A 27,192-nucleotide genomic window follows, 5' to 3' on the forward strand; every position below is an offset into this window, starting at 1 on the left:
CCACAGAGAGCCCGTGGCCTGCAAAGCCAAAACTCTCACTGTCTGGAAAATACCTGCCCCCTGGCCCGGACCCTGTCCCAGTTTACCTGCCCGGGAGTCCCGGGCGCAGAGGGTTCTGGCCGAGCAGCATTGAGAAGGCCCTTCCCCCCAACACACGCGCATTCACGTCTCTCCCTCGTGAAGAGAAGACCCACTCCCTCCCTGTGTCCTGCCCTGAGGTCCGGACTGGTCGGGCAAGGGCACGTCCTCCTCGTCATGGGTGCTAGGGAGCATCAGCCCCTTAGGGAGTTGGTCAGAGACACTTATGTCTCTGGGCCACTCGCAGCCATGGTCACCGTGTCCCCAAGCCCGCCTTCCTCCTCACGGCCCACGGAGCTGTCCTGTCCTCAGCCGTGCTTAGGGCCCCGGGAGGCGCCACTCACCCCCTCCCGGCCACCAGCTGCCGCTCCTTCCCTTTGCCGGGTCCCTGTCCCTGCCGCTGTGCTGTGCACACCCCACGGTCCCGGAAAGCTGCTTCCTCTGGGGAGCCGTCCCACCTCCGATCTGGGCCGGGATTCTTTCGGTGGCTGGGGTTTAACCTGTTTCTGTGCCGGACCCCCACCCCGCCCCTCCGGCCGGGCCTCACTCCCTTGACCGTGGCACGGGGTCCCCTCACGGACGTGCTCAGGTGGCGCTTGGCTGGCCTCCTTGGTCTTCGTGGCCTGTCCCTGGAAGCCGGGCCCCTGGTGCTGGCTGTCGGCTCGTTTCAGGTTGAGCTGTGGGGAGTCGGGTGTCCTCGGGGCTGGGGGCCCATCCTCGGGCTCGGGCCGTCTCCCCAGGTCCGGCCTTGGTCGCAGGGCATGCCCCTCAGTTGGGCTCTGCCGGGCCTCCGGGACGTGGAGGGGGTGCCACCGAGCCACAGAAAGAGCGGCTGGAGGCCAACACTCATCCCGTGGGAGGCACCGTACGGGGCGGGGGCCCCAGGGCAGGATGCTCTCCTGTGACACAGAGCTAACCAGCGGCACCTTCGATAGTCTCCTGTTTCTAGCCGTTTCTTTGGTTTTAACCCCCTTCCTCCAAGCGGATGGGCGGTTCACCCTAATTTCCCAGCAGGCCGAGGGGCTGCTGCCCGGTATCCGAGTAGCGCCTGGACTCTCTTCACGAGCCGGAACAAGCAGGGAGCCCGCTGTGATCTTGGAGCCCCAAGGCACGTGGCAGGCACCCCAAAAATACACCTTCAGTCATGGGCGGGCACAGGTGAGGCAAAGACCCCGTGTCAGGAGCAGTGGTCCCTGGTGGCAGTCCTAAGCACCTCCTCTCCTTTCTGGCCGTTGGGGAGGGGAACGGTCCCGATCTGCGATGTTGAAGGTCACGCGGCTAAAAACCCGTGACCAGGCGAGCCGGTGGGTGGGAGCTGGGCCTCGCGCCGGGGTCTGCCGGCCTCCGCATCCCCACCCCACCCTGGGCCAGGGGTCCCGAGCCCTGAGGGGCGGTGGGCATCGGGATGGTCTGCCCGCTCCAGCCGGCTGCGAAGTCAGGGCACTGTCCACACCAGTCGCCCCGTGCTGAGAGGGGCGGGTCTGGGGGTGCCCAGAAGTGCGTGCCTTGGAGCCGTGGCCACCTTGAGTGGATGTCCTCGTCCTTGTTTTATTTATTATTAAAAAAAAGTTTTTTAAATGTTCATTTATCCTGGAGACAGTATGAGTGAGGGAGGGGCAGAGAGAGGGAGACACAGAATCCGAGGCAGGCTCCAGGCTCGACGCAGGGCTCGAACTCATGAAACTCGAGATCGTGACCGGAGCTGAAGTTGGACGCTTAACCGACGGGGCCCCCCCAGGCGCCCCTCCTTGTCCTTGTCCTTGTTTTAAATCTTGGCCTTTCCACCTCCAGCCAAATGTTCTTTTGAACCAGAACACCATAGTTCTTGGGTTGTGGGGGGTACGGCTGGGAACGATTGCTTTCAGTGACAGCCATTAAGTGTGGTTTGTGCGACTCAGATGGGAACACGGACAGCCCGTGGCTTCCGCAGGGGAGGCCTGGGGCTCCTCCTGGCTTGCGCCCACCTCTGAGGGTCTGTTTACCAGAACATGAAGGCTTTTAGGAAAAGCTGTGAGGCTGGAGTCCCACTTCTCATTGTAGAGTCTCCTGGTTATTGTGCCTCATTTAAGAGAGCCTGGGTTTGGGTCTCTATCCGGGGATAAAGAGGATTAGCGAACGCAGCCCCCTGCAGCCCTAAAATGAAGTGCTCTGCGGCTGAGAACAATCCCGCAGACGCATCTTAAAAACCACCTAGCAGGGAGTTGAGGAGAAGCCTCTAGAAGCGGCCACGTGCTGTCATTTTCTAAGCAAACGTACGGACTGGGGTGATGCTCCCCGTCCATAAACTGCCCGCTTCCTGGCGAGGGGGCAGCGTGTTTTAGGAGGGGAGGTGGCATATTTGGCAAGAGCGGTTAGGTCCCCCGGGGAACCAGAGCAGGGACAGCCAGAGCGTCACAAGCCCTCACCCCCCACCCCACCCCCCCAGCCCAGGAGCTCACCCTTGGCCACTGGCAGGCTTCAGCCAGTGCGCCCTGAGCCCTCCCAAGGCAGAAACCCACGTTCCACGAGCCAGACCTCGGTGGGATCTCCTCTGCGTGAGGGAAACGCAAACACCGACGGCATCAGAGGCCACGCGCCAGCCCCGGGGGGAGGCAGTGGCTGTGGCCGGCTGGCCCACTTCTGGCTTAGTCTTCCCGGGAGGCCGTGAGGCTCGGGGAGGGGTCTTTGAGCTGTTCCCGGCCTGATGGCCCTGATGCGTCTCACACCTTCCAAGGGTCAGGCCTGTGGGTGCAGGCAGCACCGGGGTCGCCTGGGGGAGCCAGGGCTGGGGGCCATCTCACTGGTGTGACAGTTTTCTAGAACCACCACAAACAGTTCAGAACGAAAGAAGTTTGTTCTTCGTCAGTCTGGAAGCCAGGATTCCCAAATCAAGGTGTCAGTAGGATGTTTCTCCTCCTGGAGGCTCCCAGGGAGGATCCTTCCTGTCTCTTCCAGGTTCCAGGGCTCCAAGCGTTCATTCCTGGGCTGTGGCCGCGTCCCTCCAAACTCTGCCTCTGTGCCCTCCTCTGCGTGTGTCTGAATCTCTTCTTCTCTTGTGAGGTCATGGTCATTGGCTCTGGGTCCACCCCGATACAGTGCAGCCTCAACAGGCTCACATCTGCAAAGACCCTGTTTCCAAATAAGGTCCCTTTCTCAGGTTCCAGCTGGACGTGGGTTTTTGGGGAGACGCTATTCAACCAGTATGTTGTAAAAGCCTGTTTTCCCCCTGTTGCACATGGCCCTGCTGGAGCATGGGGAATACTTCTGAGGTTAGACCGGTCCCCCGGAAGAGATGGCAGGTTCTGAGGTTAGACCGGTCCCCCGGAAGAGACTGGCAGGTTCTGAGGTTAGACCAGTCCTCCAGGAGAGATGGCAGGTTCTGAGCTTAGACTGGTCCCCCGGAAGAGACTGGCAGGTTCCGAGCTTAGACCAGTCCTCCAGGAGAGATGGCAGGTTCTGAGGTTAGACCGGTCCCCTGGAAGAGACTGGCAGGTTCTGAGCTTAGACTGGTCCCCCGGAAGAGACTGGCAGGTTCTGAGCTTAGACGGGTCCCCTGGAAGAGACTGGCAGGGGCAGTGTGCCAGAAGCATTCTCTGCATGCCCACCAGCGTCCGATGCTCCAAGCTCTGTGAGGCCGGACTGTCCACTCCCTCGCTGCGCAGTGAGTGTGGGCCGCTGGAGCGCCACACTGCACCCCACAATCTCCCCAGCCCCGTGGACTGCTCACACAGGAGCTGGGTGGACCACGGCCACGGGGCAACTTTGGGGTCTTGCGTGCACTGTCTCCCGCACCAGCTGGGGTCAGGAAATGTGGGGGAGGGGCATTTGGTCTCAAATTGCCTCCAGTTTTCTCTGCTGTTCAAAGCCAGGTGGGTCTCCACCCTCCAGGACTCCCTGTCTCCTGTGCCCGTGCTGGCCACAAGGATTGTGACTCCTGTCTTTTCACACGGTCCAGGGTGGCTGCTGGAGGTGCCCCCTTGACAAGGGACCTTCTTGGCCAGCTCTGTTACGGCAGTGAAGTCCCGGGAGCCCACGCCGGGGTGCCTTATTCAGGATAGTGTGGCAGACAGAGGGGTCGTCCCTGGGGCAGCAGGGTGTTGGCCTTGGGTTGAAGGGGACTTCAGGGAGACACGGAATCTCAGGAAAATTTATGGGCAGTCCTGGGGGTGGCGGGTGGAGACCGGGGAGGAGGAGCATATGCTCTGACTTGATGCTCTAGGACCCATGGTCCTGCCCCCAGATACCGGCTGATGGATTCTGAGACCCACCTCCCGACTTCAGTGTTCAGAATACCGCGTTGTGCCTCCGCGCCAGCGCCTAGGCTCCCGTGATGGGGTCCACGCCGCGCTCCCCCAGACCCCCAGAAGGAGTTTTGAGTTTATTGTGCTTCTTTCTATCATCGGGATCGTTGTCTCCAGCAGTCAGGTGAGAAACACCCCAAAATATGGACGCTGCTGAAGGAGGAGCCCGCACCGTTCTGGGGCTCTGTTGTTGGGGCCCTCGTGGCGCGTGTGTCTCTGCTGTTCACAGCACTGCAAACCGTCCCCCACCCCGTGCCAGTCGGCTCCCGTGTCCCTGCAAGCTTAAGGACAGCTATCCCGCAGGCAGAGAGCGTGAGAGCCAGGGGCTTTCTGTGAGCTCGAGGATGCTGCCCCTGCCCCCAAGGCCCAGGCAGCTAGCAGTCAGGGGACCAGCCTCTCGCCCCGTGTCGGGGCCCCACCGGCCTGCACCCCGGCTGCCTGCTGCGTGTGGCCATGGACCGGACGCAACTTCGAGGCTGCCGGCGGGTGGGGCGGGCCCAGCTGTGACCGTCTGAGGGTCCCACGGGCCTCATGGTCATGACGATGAGGACACAGCTCTGGGGGAGACGCACAACACGTCGGGGGTGACAGAGGAACCACACTGGGAAAAGCAAAGCAGACGGGACAGACTGAGACAGGACGCGGTCTGGAGCTGGGCCCCTCCGTAGGCCCCAGCACAGGGAGGAGACAGCGCAAGAGTACGGCGGTGTAGACGCCACGCCGACAGCCACAGAGGGAGTCTCTGCCGTAGGGTGTGCGGGCAGGGGCTGGGAACGGACACTGGGCTGGCCCCTTACCCTTCTTCTTCCGGATGGAGGCTTGCAAACAGAAAGGGGAGGGTGAGTCCACGACGGCAGCGCTCCCCCGGGGCCTGGCTAGGGGGCCCGGAAACCTAACGCTGACTGGAAGCTCACGCGGGCCACACGCGGAAGGGTGGGGTGTCTAGACGGCTGGGTTTATGGCTCTCCCAGGAACCCGGTGATGGGGTGACCTTCCCCTTCCAACATGACCGGCTGCTCAACCTGCTTCCTGGCCACGGGTGAGACACTGTCCCCGCAGCACTGTGCCAAAGCGGCACGGGGTGACAAGGGGAACACGGAGTCCCCGCACGGGGGAGAGACGGGGGAGAGACGCCAAGGCCCGGGGGAGGGGCCGGGGTAGCACGTGCTGCCCACTTTTAAAGGATGTGCAGCAGTTCTGTGGTCATCCCCACCGGGTGCCACGCCAGGTGCGCGGGGACAGTCAGGGCTCTCCTGGAGAGCCTTGTTCGGACGGACAGGACGTGGCTGGGAGAAAAGGGGCTCGTGAGGAACTATGGGTTCCGGGAGGGTCCAGAAGGTCTCCCCAGGAGGCTGGGGTCAGGTGGGAGTGACGTCAAGTTAAACGCCGACGGGGGGCGGGGAGCTCAGACTCCCCCCCCACTGGGCCAGCTGTGCCTGATGGGCGGGTCCCGGGCTCAGGGCCGGTTTCCGCGCTGCACGGGGCGCCCAGACGCTGGCCCTTCATCACCCGGCGAGCCCCTCTCCACGCTCTCCGCAGAGCAAGCACATCGGCCCTCTCGCCACTTCTGTGTGGAACAGCCAGCCTCCTACCAAGCGTGTCCCTGGGCGCCATGGGCGACGCCCCAGCACGACATTTAGCCAGCATCCGGATGGCCTGCGCCGGCTCTAGAATCTTCCCTCTCAGTAGCCAGCACTGCCCTGGACCCGGGGCCCTTGCTGCTCTGAACACCCTTCCCTGTCTCTCTGATAAGGCCAGTGGCTCGAGCTCTCCTGTGCCTTTCAGACCTTTTAGAAGATTCTAGGAGCCCCCTACCCCTGGTGCGCACCCTTCCAGGCCTGCTGGCCCCACCACCATCTACACCAAACCCCAGGGATGGAGCTTTCTGGTCTGCGCCCAGCACGCGGGGGTGGTGAGGCGGATTTGGGGGGTGGGGTGCGCCCGAGACAGCAGGGGAGCTGTTTGGGGGACACCGTGGGGCGGCTTACCTTTATCCACTAGTGAGAGGCCCAAAAATTCAAAACAAAACAATGTTAGATGAGCCGAAAACAGCAAAAGGCAAGACTAGCAACCACCCCCGAAGCCAGCAGGACTCCCACGGACATGCCAGCGTGGGAGCCACCCGCACGCAGGGCTCCCGATGCCGTTCCGGGGGTTCAGGGGCAGGGGACGGGACAAGCAAGCGGGCACAGGGCCATGCACGGGCTGAGGCAGCGCGGACACGTCCCGGGGGTGGCGGCAGCGGGGGGCCGGGCGGGCCAGACGGGCGACTCTTACCGAGCTCCTCCAGCTCTGAGGTCATGGACTTGGAGCGCAGGGTGAGGGCCGTGGTCGGGGCGCGCTTGGGAGGCGGGGGGGCTTGAGGGGCAGGCGGGAGAGACACAGGTGTGAGAGCCTGGCCCTGATGTGCCCCTGCCCCCACCCGGCTTCCAGAACAACCTGGGGGCCGGCGGCCCGGAGCCCCCAAGGTGGGGAAGCAGCCGTGTCACCCGCTGAGCTTCCGCTCGGGCCGCGAGGGTTTGGGACCGGGACAGGCCCTGTGTGGGGGCCCCTGCCCTCTGTACTGAGCCCCCCAGGCACACCTGGCACTTGGCACCCCTGCCCTCCCCGAGGGAGCAGAAACGCGCGGAGGGGAGCCGGTCCGGCCCTCTTTCCGCCGCGTGCCTGAGGGTGACTAACGGACCTGGTGGTTCCGGCAGCCTTGTAGCCCCTGGCCGGCCGCCCCCCACCCCCCACCCGTCACAGCGAGGACCCGGGCCTCACACGTGTGCCTGTGCCCCCCGGACCCAGGGCTGCTGAGCACAGCCTTGCCTGAGGCCCGAGCTCCCGAGTCCCCTCTTCACCTCCCTGTCTGGCTTCTTTTCCTCCTCTCGGGGGGCCGCCCCCCTGGGCGGGAGATGTGGGGGGCGGTGCAGGGGGCGGGGCGGGGTGGGCACCTTTCTTCCTGGCGGTGTCGTCCGGGTCGAGATTCCTGGTCACCGTGACCACCTTGAGGACGAGGTGGTTCCCTCCCTGGCGGATCATGTTCACCACTTGCCGGTGGCCGACCTTCACGACGTTCTCCTTGTTCACCTGCGGGAGACAGGGGCTGTGGGTGAGGGGCCCGCGCGGGAGGAAGGGAACAGCGCCCCCCTGCCCCCCGTCCCCCGCCCGGTCAGCAGACGGACAGAGGGAAACCGTGGTGGCTTCTGGAACCACAAGTGCTCTGGGGGGGCCAGGGGGTGCTCTGTGGTGGCCGCAGGCCAGCTAACCGTGGCCTGGTGCGGGGGGGAGGGGGTGCCTGTCACTCTGTGCAGGGCTGTTTCCAGCTGCCAGGCGGCCGGGGCTGATTCTCATTGAACCCGGGAGGAATTTCTTGGCCATCAGTGACGCGCGAAAAGCCAGACAGATTTCCAGGGTCCCGGGCTGTGGCCCTATAGCTTTCCGTTGTCACACTTAAGAGGAAACACTAATTGCTTTTCACAGATTTGGGGAACACCCATCCACTGAAACGGCTCATTTCCTCCCGGTGCTCCCTCCCTCCTCCGCTCCTGCCCAGGACGCTGCCAAAGGCACAGAAGCTTGGCAGACGAGGTGCTAAGGGTCACAGGTCCGCCGCCCTGCCCATCCAGTGACACCGGAGGATGCCTCCACCGCGGCCACTCGGGTGTTCGCCGAGCTCCTGGCCCCCGCCTCCCCCTTCACATCTGTCTGGCCCCCACGGCATCGGCAGGAAGAGCCGGGGCTGGGCCTTGAACTCTGACACCGAGGGCACTCTGCACCTCCCGGAGTTTGGGGGGTTCTTGGGCACTGGGGCTCCACGTCTCTGGCCCGGTGTTGCCCCTCACGCTCACTGAACTGGACCCCTCTGGGAGGGGCGTGGGCACCTGCCATCCCCACAGCTCCCAGGGTGAGCACCGGGCACCGAGGGGCAAGGGAGTGAACCCACGATCACCCTGTGCGCGGTCTTCCAAGAAAGAAAAGCCCCCTCCCTCCACTTCCAAGAAAGAAAAGCCCCCTCCCCCCACTGCAAAGAACAGGTGGGAAGCCCCCGAGGCCCCGCCCATCCCTGCCATCGCTGTCCCCATTTTGTGGTACTTTCTCCTGCTGGGGATTCCCTAAAAACCCATCAAGGGCAAGGGAGCCTCGAACAGAGAAGTTAACAGGCCTGATGACTCCTCCCACCTGGGCACTGGGGTCCCCACACCGACGACAGGTACACTCCTCCTGGCCTCGGAGCGCCAGACAGAGGAACTCGTGTTCGGTGAGACACGCGGCAGCGGCCCTGCGGTCTCCGCGGCCCCGAGAAACACACGGACGCAAGCCCCGGGACCGCAGCTGACGCCCCTCCTCTCCCTCTCTCCTCGCCACACACCAGAGAAGTGACTTGTGCGCTCATTCCCTCGTTCACCACTTTGCTCAGGGCACCCACAAAAAGTCAGGTGGTGAGGGGTGATCCTCGTGGGCAGCCCGTCCCTGCCTCCGGAGTGGACGTTCTTGTGGGGGGCTGGCCACACATGAGTCGGTGAACAGGTGTGCTGAGTGTCACCCGAGAAAACAGGCCCAGGGAACAGGAGGCAGGGTCCTGGGCCAGGTGGGGGCTGGGGGCCCGGGCACAGGCCGGGGAGCCCCGCTGCAGGACGATGGGTGCCGGCAGCGCCCCGGGCCCCACCTCAAACGGCCCATCTTAAATTCCCATCCTGCTTTGCAAAGTAAACACGTTTGGATAGAGTCCTTCTCCCAAAGCAAGAAACGTATCAAGGTCGGAGCAGCGGGCTGCGTGGCTCCGGGCTTTTGTGGATCAGCCGCCGGTGTGCGGGTGAGCGCTCGGCCAGCAAGGGCACAGGGGTGCCACGTGGCTTGTGCTGTGATGCCTGTAAGCGTCCTCCTGCGAGAAGAGCGGGCAAAGGCGCGAGGCAGCAGGTTCAGCTTGGAACCCGCAGACCAGGACTAAAGGCAGGACGGGCCCCTTGGCTGCATCCTCCTTCCCGGCACGGGGGGCACGGAAGAGAGGAAGAGGACGAGCAAAGCCGCACTTCGGGGTTTCCCAGCCTTCAGGGGCGCCTGTGGCTCAGCGGGTTAAGTGTCCGACTCGTGATTTCAGACCAGGTCATGACCTCATGGTTTGCGAACTGGAGCCTCGCGTCGGGCTCTGGGCTCTGTGCTGACAGCAGGGAGCCTGCTTGGGATTCTCTCTCTGCCTCCCTCCCTCTCTCTCTAGATAAATAAACATTTTAGAATTCCCCAGCCTTTAATGTATTTTTTTTAATGTTTATTTTCGAGAGAGAGAGAGAGAACAAGAGAGACAGTGCATGAGTAGGGGAGAAGCAGAGAGAGAGGAAGGCACAGAATCCGAAGCAGGCTGTCAGCACAGAGCCTGACACCGGGTTCGAACCCATGAACTGAAAGACCATGACCTGAGCTGAAGCTGGCTGCTTAACTGACTGAGCCACCCAGGTGCCCCCATAGAATTTCCCAGCCTTTAAACAAACTCAAAATTCAGTTTAACCCACAGTGGGACATTACAATCAGCTACCGGCCGTACAACAGGTGTTCTGGGCTGCTTGTGTGGGGACAGGAGCCTCAGAGGCTGAGTGGGTGAAATGCTGCCTGATTCCTCAGACGTCCAGCTTGGCGTCTTGAACTTCCACGGGGTTCCCGTGTCCCTCAGAACACCTGGGCCTGCAATTCTGGCATGCTGCCGCCAGGGGGCGGTGTGGGCCTCGAGCGCCTGCCACATTTACGGAAGGTTAACCCCAATGCTGAGCCTCTTGGGATGACTGCCTTGCAGAAGACAGACACGGGTTACAAGCCATGGAGCCAGTTAACTGCAGGGCAGAGTAACATGCCCCTCCAGGCATTGTCCTTCCATGCAGACGTGGAGCCATCTAAGGAGGGAGCAAACCACGGCTACATCCTGGCAGAGGGCAAGAACCCAGGGCTAGCATCCACCAGGGTTCAGAGAGCTTCTGTGAAGAACAGGAAGTCAGGCTGCCTTTGCACACTTTCGTGCTCTCCTCAATCATTCTCTTCTTCCACATGAATTGTCACTCAGAATACAAAACTCACACTTGCACGCGCTTTAAAGAGACGGCGTTCTGTAGGGCCGGTTACAAAACCCAGAGGACGTCACCCAGGCCCCACCTGTCACTCCCAAAGCCTTCAGCTCACTCTTTCTAATTTATCCCTGAGTCTCTGAACATGCTTATGTGGTTGCTACTTGATGTTTACATTCTATTTTATTCATTTATTTAAAAAAAATGTTAAATGTCTATTTTTGAGAGAAAGAGAGCACGAGCGGGGAAGGTGCAGAGAGAGAGGGAGACACAGAATCTCCCTGTGTCTCCCTGGCAGGCTCCAGGCTCTGAGCTGTCAGCACAGAGCCCTACACGGAGCTCGAACTCACGAATCATGAGATCATGACCTGGGCTGAAGTTGGACGTTTAGCCAAGTGAGCCACCCAGGCGCCCCAGTGTTTACATTGTAGATGTGGTCTGCTGACACACTGATGTGGAAAATGATGGCTTATCCCAGGGTTTCTGAACAGTGGCACAGTTGCAAATGTGGACCAATTAATTCTTTGTTGTGGGTGTACGTGATAGGATGTGGGGCAGTATCCCTGGATGCCAGCAACATCCCCTTCCTCCTAAATGTGGCACCTGCAGATGTTTCTAGACCTTGCCAAATGTCCACTGGGAGGTCAGAGTCACCCTCAGTTGACAACCACGAATTCAGGTCTTTTCTTTCATCCCCCAGGACTTCAACCTCAGCTTACAGTTGTATCATAATTCCGACTAGATCAACACTCAGGGTTTACATCACGACTGTGTAATATCTATTCATAGCTAAACCATGTAGTATATTATGATGACTTTGTCTTCCCATACATTATGTCTTCCCCAGGGTAAAATCATTTTCTGTTGTTTGTTTATTGGTTTAATTTCCCATGTACTTAACAGTAATTCCAATCTAAACACTTCCTAATTATGTAAATCTCTTTTCAAAATCTTCAAATATGTTGGGGATTTTGTTAAGTTTATGCTGAAGAAATTGCTCCTGAAGACTTCAGCTCTTTTCTGCACAACGTGCGTTTGGTGTTTTCTACGCCTGTGTTCCCATTACCTCTGTCCCCTGGATTCCTTCCGATTTGTTCTTGTGTTGGGTCGCCCAAATCCCAGACCCCCTGGATATATTTTTGGCTGTTGCTTGGTATAAAGCCTCATTTTTGGTAAAGGACATTCTCGAGTTGCTTTCCAATAAAAGGAGTTTGGGAGATTTTTTTTTTTTTTTTTGATACATTGCTTATTTGAAAATGACTTTAACTGCACACTTAACTGGGAGTTTGGGTACAAAATTTGAGGTTGGAGGGTAAGGTAAAGTAAATATCCTAAGACCAACTCCTCTGCAGGGAATATGTACAAAGTCTCGGCAAAACAACTCCCCCACCCCCAAACCCAAACAAACAAAAGCAGTTCTCTGAAAGCTCTTGAGTGTGAACTAAGGTAAGCGGATTTTGGATGGGAGCGGAAAGTCAGAAGTGCTGTGCCATGGGCAGAGTGTGATGCGGGTCACTCAAAGCCCTGATGGAAAACTTCAGCCTTTCTGGCTTAAAAAGTCAGAGGACAGAACCTTGGGGGGTGGCCACAGCTGCCAAAATGAGGGGGGCGTCCCAGAAAAGAGAGAGTCAGAGAATGGCAGCTCCATGTTCCGTGTGTAAACTGTTCCCAAATACCCGACAGAGGGTATGAAACTGTGCCTGCACCGGGTTGACTCAACGCAGCTTGCAGATAAGGCTAATATGCCTGACCTGACATTTGAGCTACTCCTACTGCCTCCCAGATAGTTGTAGCTGGAGACTAGCCACGGTAATTACCAGCGAAAATGCAAACATCGACGCTCATCCAAGGAATCTAATGGAATCCAGACCGTCACAGCATAGTATTTACAATATTCAGGATACAATGAACATTTACTTAATGAACCCAGACATGACTAAGATGTTGGAATTCTCAGGCAAGAACTTTGAAGCAGCTATCACAACAATACTCAACTAGGTAAAGGAAAGTATACTCACAACGCATGAAAAGTACGAAATATCATCAAAGAAATTTTTAAAAATGTAAAAAAAATGAAAATGTTAAAACTAAAAAATACAATAGCGTAAGTTTAAAAAGGCACTGGGTGGGCTCAGTAGCGAAATGGATATGGCAGAGCAAAGAGTGAAGTTGAAGAAACATCTGAAGAATTTATCCAATATGAAGAAGATGGAGAAAGGATTTTCAAAAGTGAACAGAATCTTAAGGACTTGAGGGACAATGTCAAAAGGTCTACTATTTTGAGTCCCAGAAGGGAGAAAAGTGGAATCCCAGAAGAGAGAGAGAAAATGGGTCAGAAAAAATAATTTTAACATGTTGGCTGAAAACTTCCTCAGTCAGGTGAAGGACATAAATTTACAGATTTAAGAAACTCGGGGAATCCCAAACGGGATAAATATAAAGAAAAATCTCCGCTGGGCACATTATAGCCAATCTGCTGAAAGTCAAAGGTAAAAGGAGGAAATCTCAAAGTGGCCAGAGAATAATGATACATTACTTATGGAAGAACAATGATTTCAATGACTGTGGACTTCACATCAGAAACTATGGAGGCAAGACTGTGGAACATTTTTACACTGTGAAGCCTAGAATTCTATACCCAGTGAAAATAGCTTCAAAGAACGAAGGCAAAATAAAACATTTATAGATAAATGAAAACCATGAGAATCTGTTGCCAGCGAATCTGCACTACAAAAAACAAAAACAAAAACAAAACGTTAAAGGAAGTTCTTCAAGCTGGAGGGGATGCAGATACTAGATCTTAGAGGCATGAGGATATCAGATATGGTAAATACCTAGGTAAAATAGAAAATATTTTTTTTCCTCTCATTTAAAAAATAGATATGACTGTTTGAGGCAGAAGAATATTGTTTTGTGGGGTTTACAATGTAAGTAAGTGTGACACCTGTAGAGTACATGAAGGCAGGAGTGAGGTAGACACACCTACGTGGTTGCAGAGCCGTTATATTTCCTGTGAATTGTGCAGTATGGATTATAAGTGGGCTGAAAAGTTAAGGATATACACTGTAATCCTAGAGCCCAGCACTAAAAAGAATGTAAAGTACAGCAAAAAGCCAATACATTAAAATGGAGTTCTAAAAATAGTCAAATAATCCAAGAAAAGCAGAACAGGGAGAACAGAGGAAAAGAGAAAAGAGAAACAGAAACAACTAAACTGGTGGACCTACATTGAAAAGCACCAATAATTACATTAAATGTTAATGGGATAAAACTCCAGTTAAAAGGCAGATACTATAGGGGCTCCTGAGTGGCTCCCTTTGCTTAAGCACCTGACTCTTGGTCTCAGCTCAGGTCATGATCTCTGGGTTTGTGAGTTTGAGCCTTGTGTTGAGCTCTGCACCGACAGTGCAAAGCCTGCTTGGGATTTTCTCTCTACCTCCCTGTCTCTGCTCCTCTCTCAAAATAAATAAACTTAAAACAAAAGTGGGGCACCTGGTGGCTCAGTTGGTTAAGCACCCAACTCTTGCTCTTGGCTCAGGTTATGATCTCACAGTTTGTGAGTTTGAGCCCTGCTTCAGGCTCTGTGTTGATAGCGTGGAGCCTGCTTGGGATTCTCTTTCTCCTTTGCTCTCTGCCCCTTCCCTCTCTCTCTCTCTCTCAAAAATAAATGAATAAACTTAAAGAAAAAGGCAGACACTATAAAAATAGATTGTGGAGAAAGACCTAATCTGCAGGTCAGAGAGCAAACAAATGGAAGAAGGTTTCCCGTGGGTTGAGCACTATATCAACATCAGACAAAGGACTTCAACCACTCTGAATAACAGTTTGGCAGTCCCTCAAAAAGTTACACACAGAGCTTTGAGATGGCCCAGAAACTCCAGTCCCAGGTATATTCCCAAGAGAATGGAAGACATGCTCGCACAAATACCTGCACACAAAATTTCATGGTGGCATTACTCCTAGCAGCAGAGAGAAGCGGGTGGAGGGTGGAGAAAGACTGTTGATGGGTGTGAGATCTCTTTCTGTGACAAAATGTTCTAAAATTAGACTGTGCTCATGGTTGCAAATTTCTGTCAATATACTAAAATCCGCCAGATTGGGTGCCTTAAATGGTTGAATTTTATGGACATGAATTATATCTCAATAAAGCTGTATTAAAAAAATAGACTTCAGGGGCGCCTGGCTGGCTCAGTTGGTAGCGTGTGTGACTCTTGATCTCAGGCTTGTAAGTTCGAGCTCCACGTTGGGTATAGAGGTTACTTAAAATCTTTAAAAAAATAAAAAATAGACCAGAAATAAAGAGGGATAGTTCAGAATGCTACAGGAGATTATTCATAAAGAGGACGTAACAGTCATAAACACTTATGCACCTGCTCACAGGGCCTCCATATACTGAAGCAAAATTTGACAGGATAAAAGAGAGAAATGGGCAATTCTACAAATACAGCAGAACACTGAATACCCCTTTCTCAAATTGATAGAGGACAGTTGGGCAAGAAAATCAACAGAGACTTAGATGATCTGAACAATCATCTTGACCTGATATTTATGGATCAGTAACTACAGAACACACATTCCCTTCGGGCGTGTGTGGAACATTCACCAAACTGGATGAGGTACAGGGCCCTACAGTTCAAGTTTGGAAATCATTTTCTTTCTTTCTTTTTTTTTTTCTTTTTCAGTTTATTTATTTGAAAGAGACAGAGAGTGGGGGAAGGGCAGAGAGACAGATTCCCAAGCACTGTCAGCACAGACCCTAATGTGGGGCTTGAAACCACGAACAGTGAGACCATGACCTGGGCCGAAGTCGGATGCTTAACTGACTGAGCCACTGCCTGGTGCCCCTAGCTTGGAAATAATTTTCCTTCAGGAATTTGAAGGCTCTCATTCATTTACTCTGGTGACCAGGTTTGTTCTGGAGGGATCTGTGACCACTTGTGTTCGTGGAACGTGAGTCCCCTCCCTGTGGCCCCCGCCCACAGGGTGGAGAGCCCTGCAGGATGGCCTCTTTGCCCCAGGCTGACCAAGATGTGTTGACGCACCATGGTGTGGCTCTGTCCTCACCTCTCAAGTAGGGCCCGCCTCACCGGGACATTCTTGCCCTTTAGGTGTGGAACGCTTCCTTCAGCCATTTCTTGGCCATTCTCTTCCTTTCCGTTTCTCTTCAAGGCAACCTTGTTTCTTCGGGACTGGTCCCCCAACTCAGTTGTCTTTCTTCTTCCATTTACCATGTCTTCTCTTTCTTAGAGACTCCCGTCTGTTTTATCTTGTAATCCAGCTGTCAGAATTTTCATATCTGCTAGAGTAGTTTTAAATTCGAGAGCTCTGATTTTGTCTTACGAATGTTACTTTTAAAAAGAGTATTTTTGTTCTAACATCGAGGATGCAGTATCTCCTTTTATCTCACCGAGCACATTAATAACAACTTTTCAAAATCCTAGTCGCCCTGTGTGATATGTGTCCTCCATTTTCTCCATAGTATGTTTGTTTTGGGCTCTGTGTTTCTTACAAATTCTTTTTCTTTCATAGAAAGCAGAAAAATAATTTATTCCAGAAGGTGGCAGAAATAAGAAAGTCATCGTGAAAATACAGTTCAGTGTAATTCTGCTGGGACAGATACTCCCTGGGAACACCGTCCTCCTCCTGGCTGCGCCCTTGGAGAATCACGGACTCGTGACAGTTTTTAAACACTTCACCAGTTCCCATGTTGTGAGCGGGCTGGAGTCTTCTCTAAATGACCAGGTTCCGAGAGGACAGCAACGTCTTTCTCAGAAGAACAGTGCCTTCTGTCTCAGAAGGTGTGTAAACATTTTACGGAGTCAGTTAAGGAGGCACAAAATGCATCAAAATGTAAAAAAAAAAAAAAAAAAAGACAGGAACGAATACCGCTTTGTAGAATAAGATATTCAAAAGCGGAGTGAATGTTTAAGGCACCTCATGGCCAACCGAGGCGAGTCAAGGAAGGTGGTCTGGGTTTGGAGGGGGCTTTGCGTCTAGAAGAATGTGGCCTCAATGACTCCGTGCTGGGGAGCGGGTCTTTCTCCTCAAGGCCAGTGACACTTGAGGTCCCAGGCGGCTTCGTCTTTCAACTGTGGGTCCAAAGAGGGGTTGAGGTGGGCCAGAACTGCAGTCGGCCGAAAGAGGGGAGCAAAGTGAACGGGTCACCAGCGGGGTGATGATGACTCCCCAGTCGGGCCCCTCAGGGCACCAAGAGGCTGGTGAGGCCCCAGAACACGCTCGTCGTGACTAGAGACCCCGTGAGAGCGTTCTGCACCCCGGTTGCTGCTGCGGCTGCTGGTCCCTGCCCGGCTGCCTCACCTGAGAGAGTCATTGTTTCATCAGGTGCACGGTGCTTCTTGGCAGGCAGCACGTATTTATGAGTGGCCCCTAAAGAGCTGATTTCTGTCCCAGCCAGTTATTCTGTGAACACTGACAAGTGTATATGGAGGGACAAGGCACAGAAGAGCCCACACGATATTGAAAGAGAAGAACCGAGTTGGAGGACTGACAGCACCCAACTTGAAGACTTAACTGTTGAACCACAGCAATCAAGGACTGGTGAACGAGTAGACAGACCTGCTGAACACGAGAGCACCCGGAAACGGGCCCCCCCCCCCAAGAATAGTCACCTGATCTGTGATGAGGGGGCAATGGACAAGAGACAGACTTTTCTGTGTCCCACTGGAACAACAAGGCATCCAGCTGCAAGAAGATGAATCTAGACCCAGACCTTACACCCTTTCACAAAAAATGAACCCTAATGGGTCATCGACCTGAGTGTGAGACACAAAACTGTGAAACTCCTAGAAGATGATCCAGGAGAGTATCTGTGTGACCTGCATCTGGTGAGGACTCTTTTAAAAAGCGTATTTATTTATTTCGAGAGAGAGAGAGGGAGAGAGAGACCGAGAGAACGAGAACGTGTGTGCAGAAAATCAGGGGAGGGGCAGAGAGAGAGGGAGAGAGAGGCTCCCAAGCAGGCCGTGCACTGTCAGTGCAGAGCCTGATGCAGGGCTCGAACTCACAAACCATGAGATTGTGTCCTGAGCTGAAATGAAAAGCCAGACGCTTAACCAACCGGGCCATCCAGCTGCCCCCTGGTGACAGCTCCTTATCACATCAAAAGCACCAACCACGAAAGAAAAAGTGGTAAGGAGGACTTCACTAAAAGACACTGTCAAGAGAATAAGAAGCCATATACTGGGAGAAATTCTTTGCAAACCTTCATATTTACCCCAGATAAGCGGAAAGCCTGTGTCCATACAGAAACCCACACGCAAATGCTTATAGTGGCTTTACCCACAATTGCCAAAACCTGGACACAACCAGGCTGTCCTTCAGCAGGTAGATGGATGAACAAGCTATGGGACATCCAGGCAAAGAGATATTATTCAGTGTGGCTCTCAAGCCACAAAAAGGACATAAAGGGACCTTCAGTGCATCTTACTAAGTGAAAGAAACCAATCTGGAAAGGCTACATACTGTGTGATACCAACTGCGGGAAATGCTGGAAAAGTCCAAACTATGGAGACAGTAAAGATCAGGGGCTGCCGGAGGACAGGGGGAAGGGAGGGATGAACAGAAGGGGTGCAGACGGGGGAGTTTGAGGTCAGTGAACTTGTCATTCTGTGTGGTGGACACATGTCATTGTCTAAACCCATAGGACGTACAAAGCACAGTGAACCCTAACGTCTGCTGTGGACTTTACTTAATAATAACGTATCCACACTGGTTCATTAATTGTAACAAATGCACACCACACTAGAACAAGATGTTAAAAGTAGGGGAAATGGGGCACCTGGGTGACTCAGTTGGTTAAGCGTCCAACTCCTGGTTTCAGCTCAGGTCATGATCTCAGTTTCATGAGTTTGAGCCCTGCATCGGGCCCTGTGCTGGCGACATGGAGCCTGCTTGGGATTCTCTCTCTTTCCCTCCCCTGGCTCACACTATCTCTATCTTTCTTAAAAATAAATAACTAATCTTAAAAAAAAGTAGAGGAAATGAGTGAGTGGGGAGGGGTGAGGGAGTGTTCGGAACTCTCTGTACTTTTCGTTCTATTCTTTTCTCTAAGTTAAAACTACCAACAAGTAAAGCCCACTCATTGAAAAAGAAGCTCATTACTACAGTTTTTATTATGGAAAAAGTCCCCCAAATGTGCAAAAGCAGAGAGGCGGTTGCACTGAACCCCATGCACCCCTGCCCTCCGCACATTCTTGTGAATTCCAGCCTTCTATCACCTCTCCGGAAGGCAGTTCAGCAGGCTTTTTATTGAAAGACCCAGCCCCGTAGTAAAAACATAGCCACAATACCATGATCACACCGGAAAGGCAACCCGGATTGCTCAGGTCATCACAACCATCCGCTATCGGGGCTGAGGCTGGGTCCTGCCTGCGTCCAATTGCACAGCCGGCTTACCGGAGTCATGACAGCTACATGTCGCACGTGGTCGGCCCACCTCCTGTCTTGTTTAATCTGGAGGTTGGAAGCTGGACCATGTTCAGGTTTGATTGGGGCAGGTGGACGGGTCAAGCGGTGCCGTACCCCCCACCTCAGGGGCCCCTGAACTTCTGCTTGTGTTTTGAGGGACGTTAAGATTTGGCGGGGGGGCGGGGTTCAGGAATGGTCAGCCGGATCCTTCCCGTTAGCTTGTCATGTCACTGTTTTTTTAAGTTTACTTACTTCTTTTGAGAGAAAGAGAGGCAGAGAGGGTGCACACAAGTGGGGGAAGGGCAGAGAGAGAGGGGGAGAGAGGATTGCAAGCACGCTTGAGACTTGAGACACGAGGCTTGAACCCCAAACCGTGAGATCGTCACCTGAGTTGAAATCGGAGGCTTAACCACCTGAGCCACCCAGGTGCCCTGTCACATCCCATTTTTACCAGCCCCTGATGGCCGCTGCCTGGATTCTGTACCTCCAGGGGCGGTGAAATGGTGATTTCCTACTTTTGTGGTTCCTTCTCCAGTTACCAGTTGGACTAATTTGTAAAGAGAAACTTGCCCTTATCAATCGTTACACTGCCCTGAGCTACTGTGTAAGAAAGGCAAGAGAAGTGCTTGCTGCTTTGACTTTTACCAGCTTTCAGATTAATGAATTGGTTCCTTCAAAAGTGACCCATTCTTTAAGATGCATCATCATGAAATCAGGGGTGTTTGAAAACCATTAAAAAATTTTTTTTAATGTTTATTTATTTTTTTTTTTATTTTAATTTTTTAATTTTTTTTTTTTTCTTCAACGTTTATTTATTTTTGGGACAGAGAGAGACAGAGCATGAACGGGGGAGGAGCAGAGAGAGAGGGAGACACAGAATCGGAAACAGGCTCCAGGCTCTGAGCCATCAGCCCAGAGCCCGACGCGGGGCTCGAACTCACGGACCGCGAGATTGTAACCTGGCTGAAGTCGGACGCTTAACCGACTGCGCCACCCAGGCGCCCCAAATGTTTATTTATTTTTGAGAAAGAGTGAGACAAGCATGAGCAGGAGAGGGGCAGAGAGAGAGAGGGAGACACAGAATTCGAAGTAGGCTCCAGGCTCGGAGCCATTAGCACAGAGCCTGACGCGGGGCTCGAACCCACGAACCGCGAGATCGTGACCTGAGCTGAATTTGGACGCTTAACAGACTGAGCCACCCAGGCGCCCCAAAACCATTTTTAAGAAGTTTTTATTTATTTATTTTGAGAAAGAGAGAGAGAGAGAGAGAGAGAGAGAAAGAGCACAAGCTCTCCAGGAGAGGGGCAGAGAGAGAGGGAGAGAGAGAATCCCACCTGATGCAGGGCTCGAACTCCCGAACTGCAAGATCATGACCTGAGCTGAAACCAAGAGTTGGACATGTAACCGACGGAGCCACCCAGGTGCCACAAAAACCATTTTTGATATATCTGAATCCACTGCAATTAAACAAGCTTTTTGTCTGTTTTGATACAAGCTTTGTTTTTAAACAAGCTTTTATTGGAGAACAATTTCAGATGTGCACAGGACTCGTGAGGAAGGTAAGCACAGAGAGCGTCCCTGGTCCCCACACCCAGCTTCCCCTCTTCTGTACGTCCTACATCAGTGTGGCGCACCTGTCACGATCAGTGAACCGATATTGACATGTTGTTACTAACTGAAGCCCACGTCCTACCCAGATCTCCTTGATTGTTACTCAGTGTCCCTTCTCTGTCCAGGACCCCATCCAGGCCACCACATGACTGTCAGTAGTGTTTCCTTAGATTCCTCTTGGCTGTGACCATTCTGATGACTTTGACAGTTCTGAGTACCTGTCAGGTATTTTCTAGACTATCTCTCTTTTTAAAAAAAAATTTTTTTTAATGCTTATTGTTGAGAGTGAGAGAGAGAGAGACAAAAAGCACGAGTGGGGGAGGGGCAGAGAGAGGGAGACACAGAATCGGAAGCAGGCTCCAGGCTCCGAGCCATCAGCACAGAGCCCGACGCGGGGCTCAAACCCACGGACCGCGACATCGTGACCTGAGCCGAAGTCGGACGCTCAACCGACGGAGCCACCCGGGCGCCCCTTGTAGACCATCTCTTAACCACGATTTTCCCTCTCACGGTCAGATGGGGTTGTGGGTTTGGGAGGAGGACCACAGGGTGAGAGCCCTTCTCATCCCCATCACGTCGGGACACATGCCCCCCCCCCCCCCCCACCATGACTCGTTCCCGCGATGCTGACCTTGGTCACCTGGCTGAAGTGAGCATCAGATCCCTGCCATCCAGTTCCTCTTTCTTGTTCCCACGCTGTCCCCAACCGGAGAAAGTCACTGTGCAGCCGCACCTCGGGCGGCTTACGGCCCATCTCACTGAGACCAGTGTGGCCTCATAAATTGTAGGGATTCTGGGTTCTTCTGCAGGGGAGATTTGTCTCTTCTCCTCTTTTGTTTATGTGTTCAACGGCGTGTTCACATCAGTAGGACTCCCAGATATCACCTGTGTTGTACTTTGGGTTATCACCCCAGACTCTGTTAGGCAGTTACGCACTCTGGTGCTCAAGGTTGGCCCCGCTTTGGCCCCGGGGCTGTGTCCTGTGTCCTGTGTCCCTGGGCCCTGCCTCCACGCTCTGTATCTTACTTCCTCCCTGGCCCCAGCCGCGGCTCGGGGCCACCCTTCCTGGTCCGCCCTACTGGTCCCTCACCCGCTCTGTGCAGCATCTTCACGGGACCTGCACGCGGTGTTCCGGGCTCTTGGTGAATCTGTGCCGACAACTTCAACTGAACGTTGGAACAGCAGGTGTTTTCGGCCTTTGGCTTCCCATTTTCGTCTCTTTGTTAAAAATCGGGGCTCCTCGGGACCAGCGTGCAGGTGATGGTTTCTTTGCTCGCTTTGCTCGCCCCGTCTGCGAGCGTGTCATCCACGAATCCGTCAGCGATCGTCCGAGGCAGCGGCGCAGCGAGGGTCCCGGCAGCGGTCTAGTTGCCGAGCACGAGCAGGGCTGAAGATGTGCTTCCTCCCCTTGGCAGCCACGTGCAAGGTGTCGCTCGAAGTGATTCCTCTGTTAATGCCATTGCTTTCGTCGGCAGGTTACGGCGTTGATACTGTCTTGCTCTTGATTTCTAAGAGGTTGGTTTGTGTTTTACAACGAAGTGCAATTTTAACCCGGTTTCATATTCTAATCTATAAGACAAATCGTGTCAGGATTCTTTTCTCTCTCTTCCTCACCCAGCCCCCGAGGCAGCAGGAAACTGAAAACAATGGCGCGTGGGTCATCCTTCCGTTGAAAAGAAACGAGCATATACCCGCGGGGATGTCTGTATGCGTGCGTATGCCTGTGCATACGTGTGCACGTGTTTGTGTGCACGTGTGCCCGTGCGGGTGTGTGGTCCCCACCTTCCTTGCACAGACGGTAGCCTGCTCGTCACGCTTCTCTCAGCCTTGCCTTTCTTACGGAACGACGCATCCTGGAGGCAGCGCAGGGCAGCACGCGGAGGGGTCCCCCCCTCCTGACGACACCCCACGGCCCCCCGGCGTGCGGCCGTGTGCTGTATCCCCAGGACACATGCACGGGGCCCGGCCGCAGTGCCGTGGGGGCAGCCGGGGGCCGCGGTGGGCGGGCTGCCTCGCCCGGGACTTCCTTCCGCCCGGGACCCCACCCCACACCCCCTCGGGGAAGCCCGCGTGTGGTGCCGGCGGGCGGCGAGCAGAGGGCTCCCGCGTGTCCGCCAGCCGTGGGCGCACCAGCCGGCGTGGGCTCGGAGCGTGGCCGCTTTCTTGCTGCACCCACCGCCCCGTCTGTGAGGCCCGTGCGGGCGCCGTGCGCACGTTTCTGTGTTCACGTGGGGCGGCCGGCCTCTCCTGTCAGCAGGCATCACGGTGCTGGGACCTGTCGTGGATGCAGATTCCACACCCCGAACAACAGCGCTCACTAAATACTTGGGAATGCAGAAAAACGCTGAGCGGGGGCGGGGTCTGAGACCTGGGTTCGGGTCCCAGCTCCCTGTCTCCCAAGCGAGCGAAGGACCTGGACCGGGCCTTTGAGTCTCACCGGCCCCGTCCGACGCGCCGGGAGAATAAACCCCAAGCTGGTGTCCAGCGATCCCACAGCCGAGGAGGAGGATGGGTGTGTGACATCCGTGTCGGCCAAACTGGAGGCTCTGCTCCGGCAGGGAGGGGGCCGCTGCACCCCCAGCCCCCTCCCGCCCCAGCCCTTCTCCCAGTCAAGGTTGGGCCTGCGAGCCGGCCCCTCTGACTTTCTGGTTTGAACCGGCTCGGTCTCACGCTTTGTCGCTGACCTGCCGATGGTCGGTCCCGTGGGGACGGGCGTCCGGCCCTTCCTGCTCCAGCTGGGGCCCATCTGGCACGAACTGGGGGCTCTGGGGGCTCTCAGCCCATCACCTTGTCACTCTCCTGGCGAACGCCTGCCATTTCCGTTCAAAGCAGCGCACAGACGCCCCATGGGCGCTGCCCGAGTGTCACCCGGCCGTGCTGGGAAGCCAGGACGACCTTCCATGCCAGCATCCCCCGTCTCCCGTCTCCCAGAGCTGCCCTTGCCCCCCATTGCGCTGGCTCCACAAGGCCCCACGTGAGGTCTGAGGGGCCGGAGGCCCAGGCGACCCACTTGGAACCACGGAGAGGGGCGGCCGTGCCTGCGGTGGGACTCACGAAGCAAGATCAAGAGGGAGCCCACGGGGAGCACCTCCGATGAGTCCCCCACGGGGAGCACCTCCGACGTGTCCCCGTGCTGAGGACCTGAACGCCCACGCCATCGGATCTATGGCCCACAGCACTGGCGTGTGGCCTGGCCCCGGGGCCGTGAGTCTCGGCTCTGGGGAAACACGTGGCGGAGACCCTGGCCAGCCCGACTCCCCACAGGATGCCTGCCCGGGGCCCTGGGCTGACGACGCGATGGTGCCCACGTCTGACGCGTGGGAAGCATGTGCGCCACGCCCCTTTATGTAAAGGGAGGGGTCAAGCCCTCCCAGCCCCCGGCCTGCCTCCCTCCCCAGAAGGCAGGCTTCCGGGGCCCGGCATCCGGGACAGTCGGAAGGTCCCTGCCCACGTGAAGACCAGGGCTGCCCTCACCGCCGCCCCCCGGCCCCACTGCACAGGCTCGCGGGCACGCACGAGAGCAGGGGCCGTGCTTGCCGGGCCTTCTGCGACGTGGACGCGACACGCGCCGTCTCCGAGTGCGAGTTTCCAGCACGTCTCAAGGCCTCCGTGGGGCCGCCCGCTCTGAGCGGGGACCGCCGACGGCCGCTCCCAGACGGCAGCAGCAGCTGGCCTCGTGGTCCAGGGGACCCAACGGTGCTGAAAGTGTCCGTGGCGGAGAGGGGCGCCGTTCAGAGCCGCTGGCCAGCCCCCCAGGGAGGGTCACGGCGTAGACCTACCTAGGGTTGTGGAGCAGACCTAGGCTGCTTCTGGAGAGCCACCTTGTGGACAGCCACCCTGCGGTGGCCCCGAGGGCTTGAGGCCAGGGCGGTGGACGACCCACCAACGTTCACCCAGCTGGTGGCCATCGCCACCCGTCAGACAGCTGGGTCAGCTCCGCACGGTGGCCCCTCAGGTGGCGCTGGAACCGACCGCAGACAAGGCCGGCCGCCGGGAGGCACCGGGACAGCCTGTCCCCTTCCGCAGGCCCCAAGCCGGCAGCCCTCTTTTTGCCTCCACTTTCCGCCGGGAGCATAGGACGCGCCGACACAGGAGAAGACGGCGTTTGGGGAAGCAGAGGAGCCGGCGACCAGGGGCCAAAGCAAACAGGCTCCCAGGCCGAGGCGGGGCTCGCCTCCACTCCCCAGCACCCCGGGGTCCAGGTCGAGGCAGGGGGTATACCGCCTGGGACCCCATCCTCCCGGCTCCCCCCCCCCCCCACCAGGGCTCCTGTCCCCCCTGACGGAGCCCCTTCCTCATCTCGAGGCCTGGGTCCCTCTCAGCAAGGGGCCTCAGCTGCCCTGGTTCCCGTGCCCATCGGGTCTCTGTCTGTCCGAGCGGGGGGGCATGACGAAATCAGTGTCCGCGCCCTGAGCCTCGGTACCTGGCGGCCCCGGGACGGGGGCCTGGGGGGAGGAGGAAGCAGGAGGAGGTTTTCCGCCTCAGGAAGATGCCCCCGGGTGCTGGCTGCGGTCCCTGGGGAGACAGACCCTCGGACAGCAGTGGGTGGGCTCCTGTCCCTGGGAGGACCTCCCCTGGGGGGGGGGGCGGGGCAGGGCACCAGGCCTGGGGTGACACAGTCCTCAAATTGCAGGAGCTGGGGTCAAGGGGGTGGAGCCTGCCTTCACTTGGATGGAGGGGGAAGAGTCGGTGGCTAATTTTTGTGGGGTGAGTGGATGGGGACAGACGGGGACCCTGAGGTAAGCCTGTAGGTAGGCTGTCCCAGGGTTTCTGGAGGGTAATTAGCAGTCGGGGGGCCGGGCCGGGGCTCAGCTGTGGGCTGGCTTGGGGACAGCGTGGGGTGGTCTCGGATGGGGGAGGCAGATGACCGATGGGAGTGTGACAGGCCCCGCTCACCACAGCTCCCGGGAAGCTCCCTGGGCATCTGGCCCCCTCCCCAAGGAAGACCCCCCCATAACAGGAAGGCCCCTGCCCTCCTCCCTCCCTCCGGAACAGCCTTGGTGATGGGGACCTGTCCCTTCCTCATGCCGTCTGTGGGGGCCCGTCTGTACCCCGGCTCACCTTTCTACGCCTGCTGGTTCTGCCCTGCCCCCCAGAAGCGCCCCGACCCTTCCCAGGGATGTGCCGGCCACCGAGTCTCCTCGCTGCGGACAAGACGCCCCCAGCGCCTCTCTGCAGGATGCTGTTCTGGACCCTTCCTCCGACATGGCCTCGCCCTCTGCGGCCTCGGTCTGGGAGGGCCCCACGCGCGGTCGAGGGCCACTGAGGCCCCACCCCTGACACAGGCCCTGCCTTTCCCGGACCACATTCTCCAGGGAGTCTTGGGCTCAGGGTGTGGACACTGATGTGTCCAGGACCCCTGGACGTAAGCCCCCCTGGAGAGGGTGTCGGTGATCGGCCCGAGGGCAGACTCCGGCTGCCCCCTCCCTCCGGGGCAGAGCCTGGACCGCTTTCTGGAACAGCCCCCGTGGGCCTGGGGAATGCGTGGGCTCAGGTGGGCCGGATTCAGGCTGGGGAATCCTAAAGTGGTTGACTTCCTGGTGTGTTTAAAATAGTCATCTTGCTCTTAACTCAGAAGGGCAACCACCGAAAAAGGGTTCCAGCAGCTTCGCCCGCAGCACTAATGTGTGTAATTAAAGTCGGCCTGGGCTTGTGAGGGGGCCTCTCGGCGCTGCAGACCCTGCCCGGCACTGAAAGGAGCGGGGGCCCCTTGGCCAGGACTCCGCGGCCCCCTGCGTCCCCGCTGCCATTCAGGCCACCTCACCAGGGACGGGCAGCCCCGTTCTGGGCACTCGGTGACTCAGACACGGAGATCGTGGGGGAGGGGAGCCCGGGGACACATCGGTGAGCCCCGGCACGGTGTGGACGCGCTGGGCCCTCCCGCCGGAGGCCAGGCTGCCCAGGGAACCAGCCCCTGCTGCAGGGGGCACCCGGGGACAGTGGCTGTGCCAGAGCCAGGGGCTGTGGGGGCAACGCCAGGCGGCGGTCCTGGGGTCCCGTCCTGCTCCACCCGAGCGCGGACCTTGTCAGAGCCCCACCTCTGAGCCTCAGGCTCGTCTACGAAGTGGGAAAGCCGTGGAGGGTCAGGTTTCAGCCTCGCACTGGACACGTTGCAAAGAAACGGACCAGAAACGCACATGGTGACTGTCACCTCTTGGCTGGACAGTAAGGTGCAGGTGGTGGGGGGTACACAGAGATGGTGACGGGACACTGTTGTGCTGTCCCTGTGTGGAAAGCGGCCCCCCTAAGCAGAAGGTCCCAGAGGCAGCACAGCAGCCCCCAGAGCCCGTCTTGAAGCGGGTCCCCCCGCCCTGGGCACTGGACGGAAGGGGGAGCTCGGCCGGGCGGCCAGGGGTGCGGAGGGGGGGCTCCCGCGTCCGCGGGCAGTGCAGCCTCCGGCGCCCCTTAGGGTGGGCGTCCCGGCTGGGACCCACCGCCCGGGCTGGCCACCGCGTCACAGACCCCGCCACCTGCTCTTGTCTGCTGCCCCCAAAGCCAGGCCCGGACCCCACGGGGCAGCCGTGGTGCCAACCCAAACAGCTCGTGGCCCTGGGTGGGCCGATGGGAGCAGGGTGGCTGGGAGGGCAGCCTGCCGGGGTCACATCAGCGTGCAGACCGCACGGATGACACCGGCTGCCTAGGGGAGACCGTGAGGAAGCGGGCGCGTTCTCCCGTGGCCCGTCCTCCCCACCGGAGCCACCGTGAGCAGGAGACACGGACCCCGTCCGACCGCCCGTCCCCTGCGTCTCCCTGCCGGGGTC

The 27,192-nt window shown here is 57.0% G+C and overlaps 1 protein-coding gene across 19 annotated transcripts in view; it reads right to left on the bottom strand.

The window, feature by feature from the left end:
- The window catches only part of SHANK2 (SH3 and multiple ankyrin repeat domains 2), a 490,708-nt gene that overhangs the window by 20,846 nt on the left and 442,670 nt on the right, over positions 1–27,192 (bottom strand). For 11 of the 19 annotated variants that reach the window (XM_045486261.1, XM_045486258.1, XM_045486263.1 and 8 more), the window contains 4 exons: positions 7,295–7,430; positions 6,636–6,716; positions 6,347–6,367; positions 5,156–5,176 (listed from right to left, as the gene is read on the bottom strand). In XM_045486261.1, the coding sequence (XP_045342217.1) occupies positions 5,156–5,176; positions 6,347–6,367; positions 6,636–6,716; positions 7,295–7,430 (259 nt within the window). The remainder of the gene's footprint in view (positions 1–5,155; positions 5,177–6,346; positions 6,368–6,635; positions 6,717–7,294; positions 7,431–27,192) is intronic. The other 8 variants (XM_045486264.1, XM_045486255.1, XM_045486272.1 and 5 more) reach the window with 5 other exon arrangements.

The sequence above is a fragment of the Leopardus geoffroyi genome, chromosome D1, assembly GCF_018350155.1.
Source record: "Leopardus geoffroyi isolate Oge1 chromosome D1, O.geoffroyi_Oge1_pat1.0, whole genome shotgun sequence".
NCBI classification, from domain to species: Eukaryota; Metazoa; Chordata; class Mammalia; order Carnivora; family Felidae; genus Leopardus; species Leopardus geoffroyi.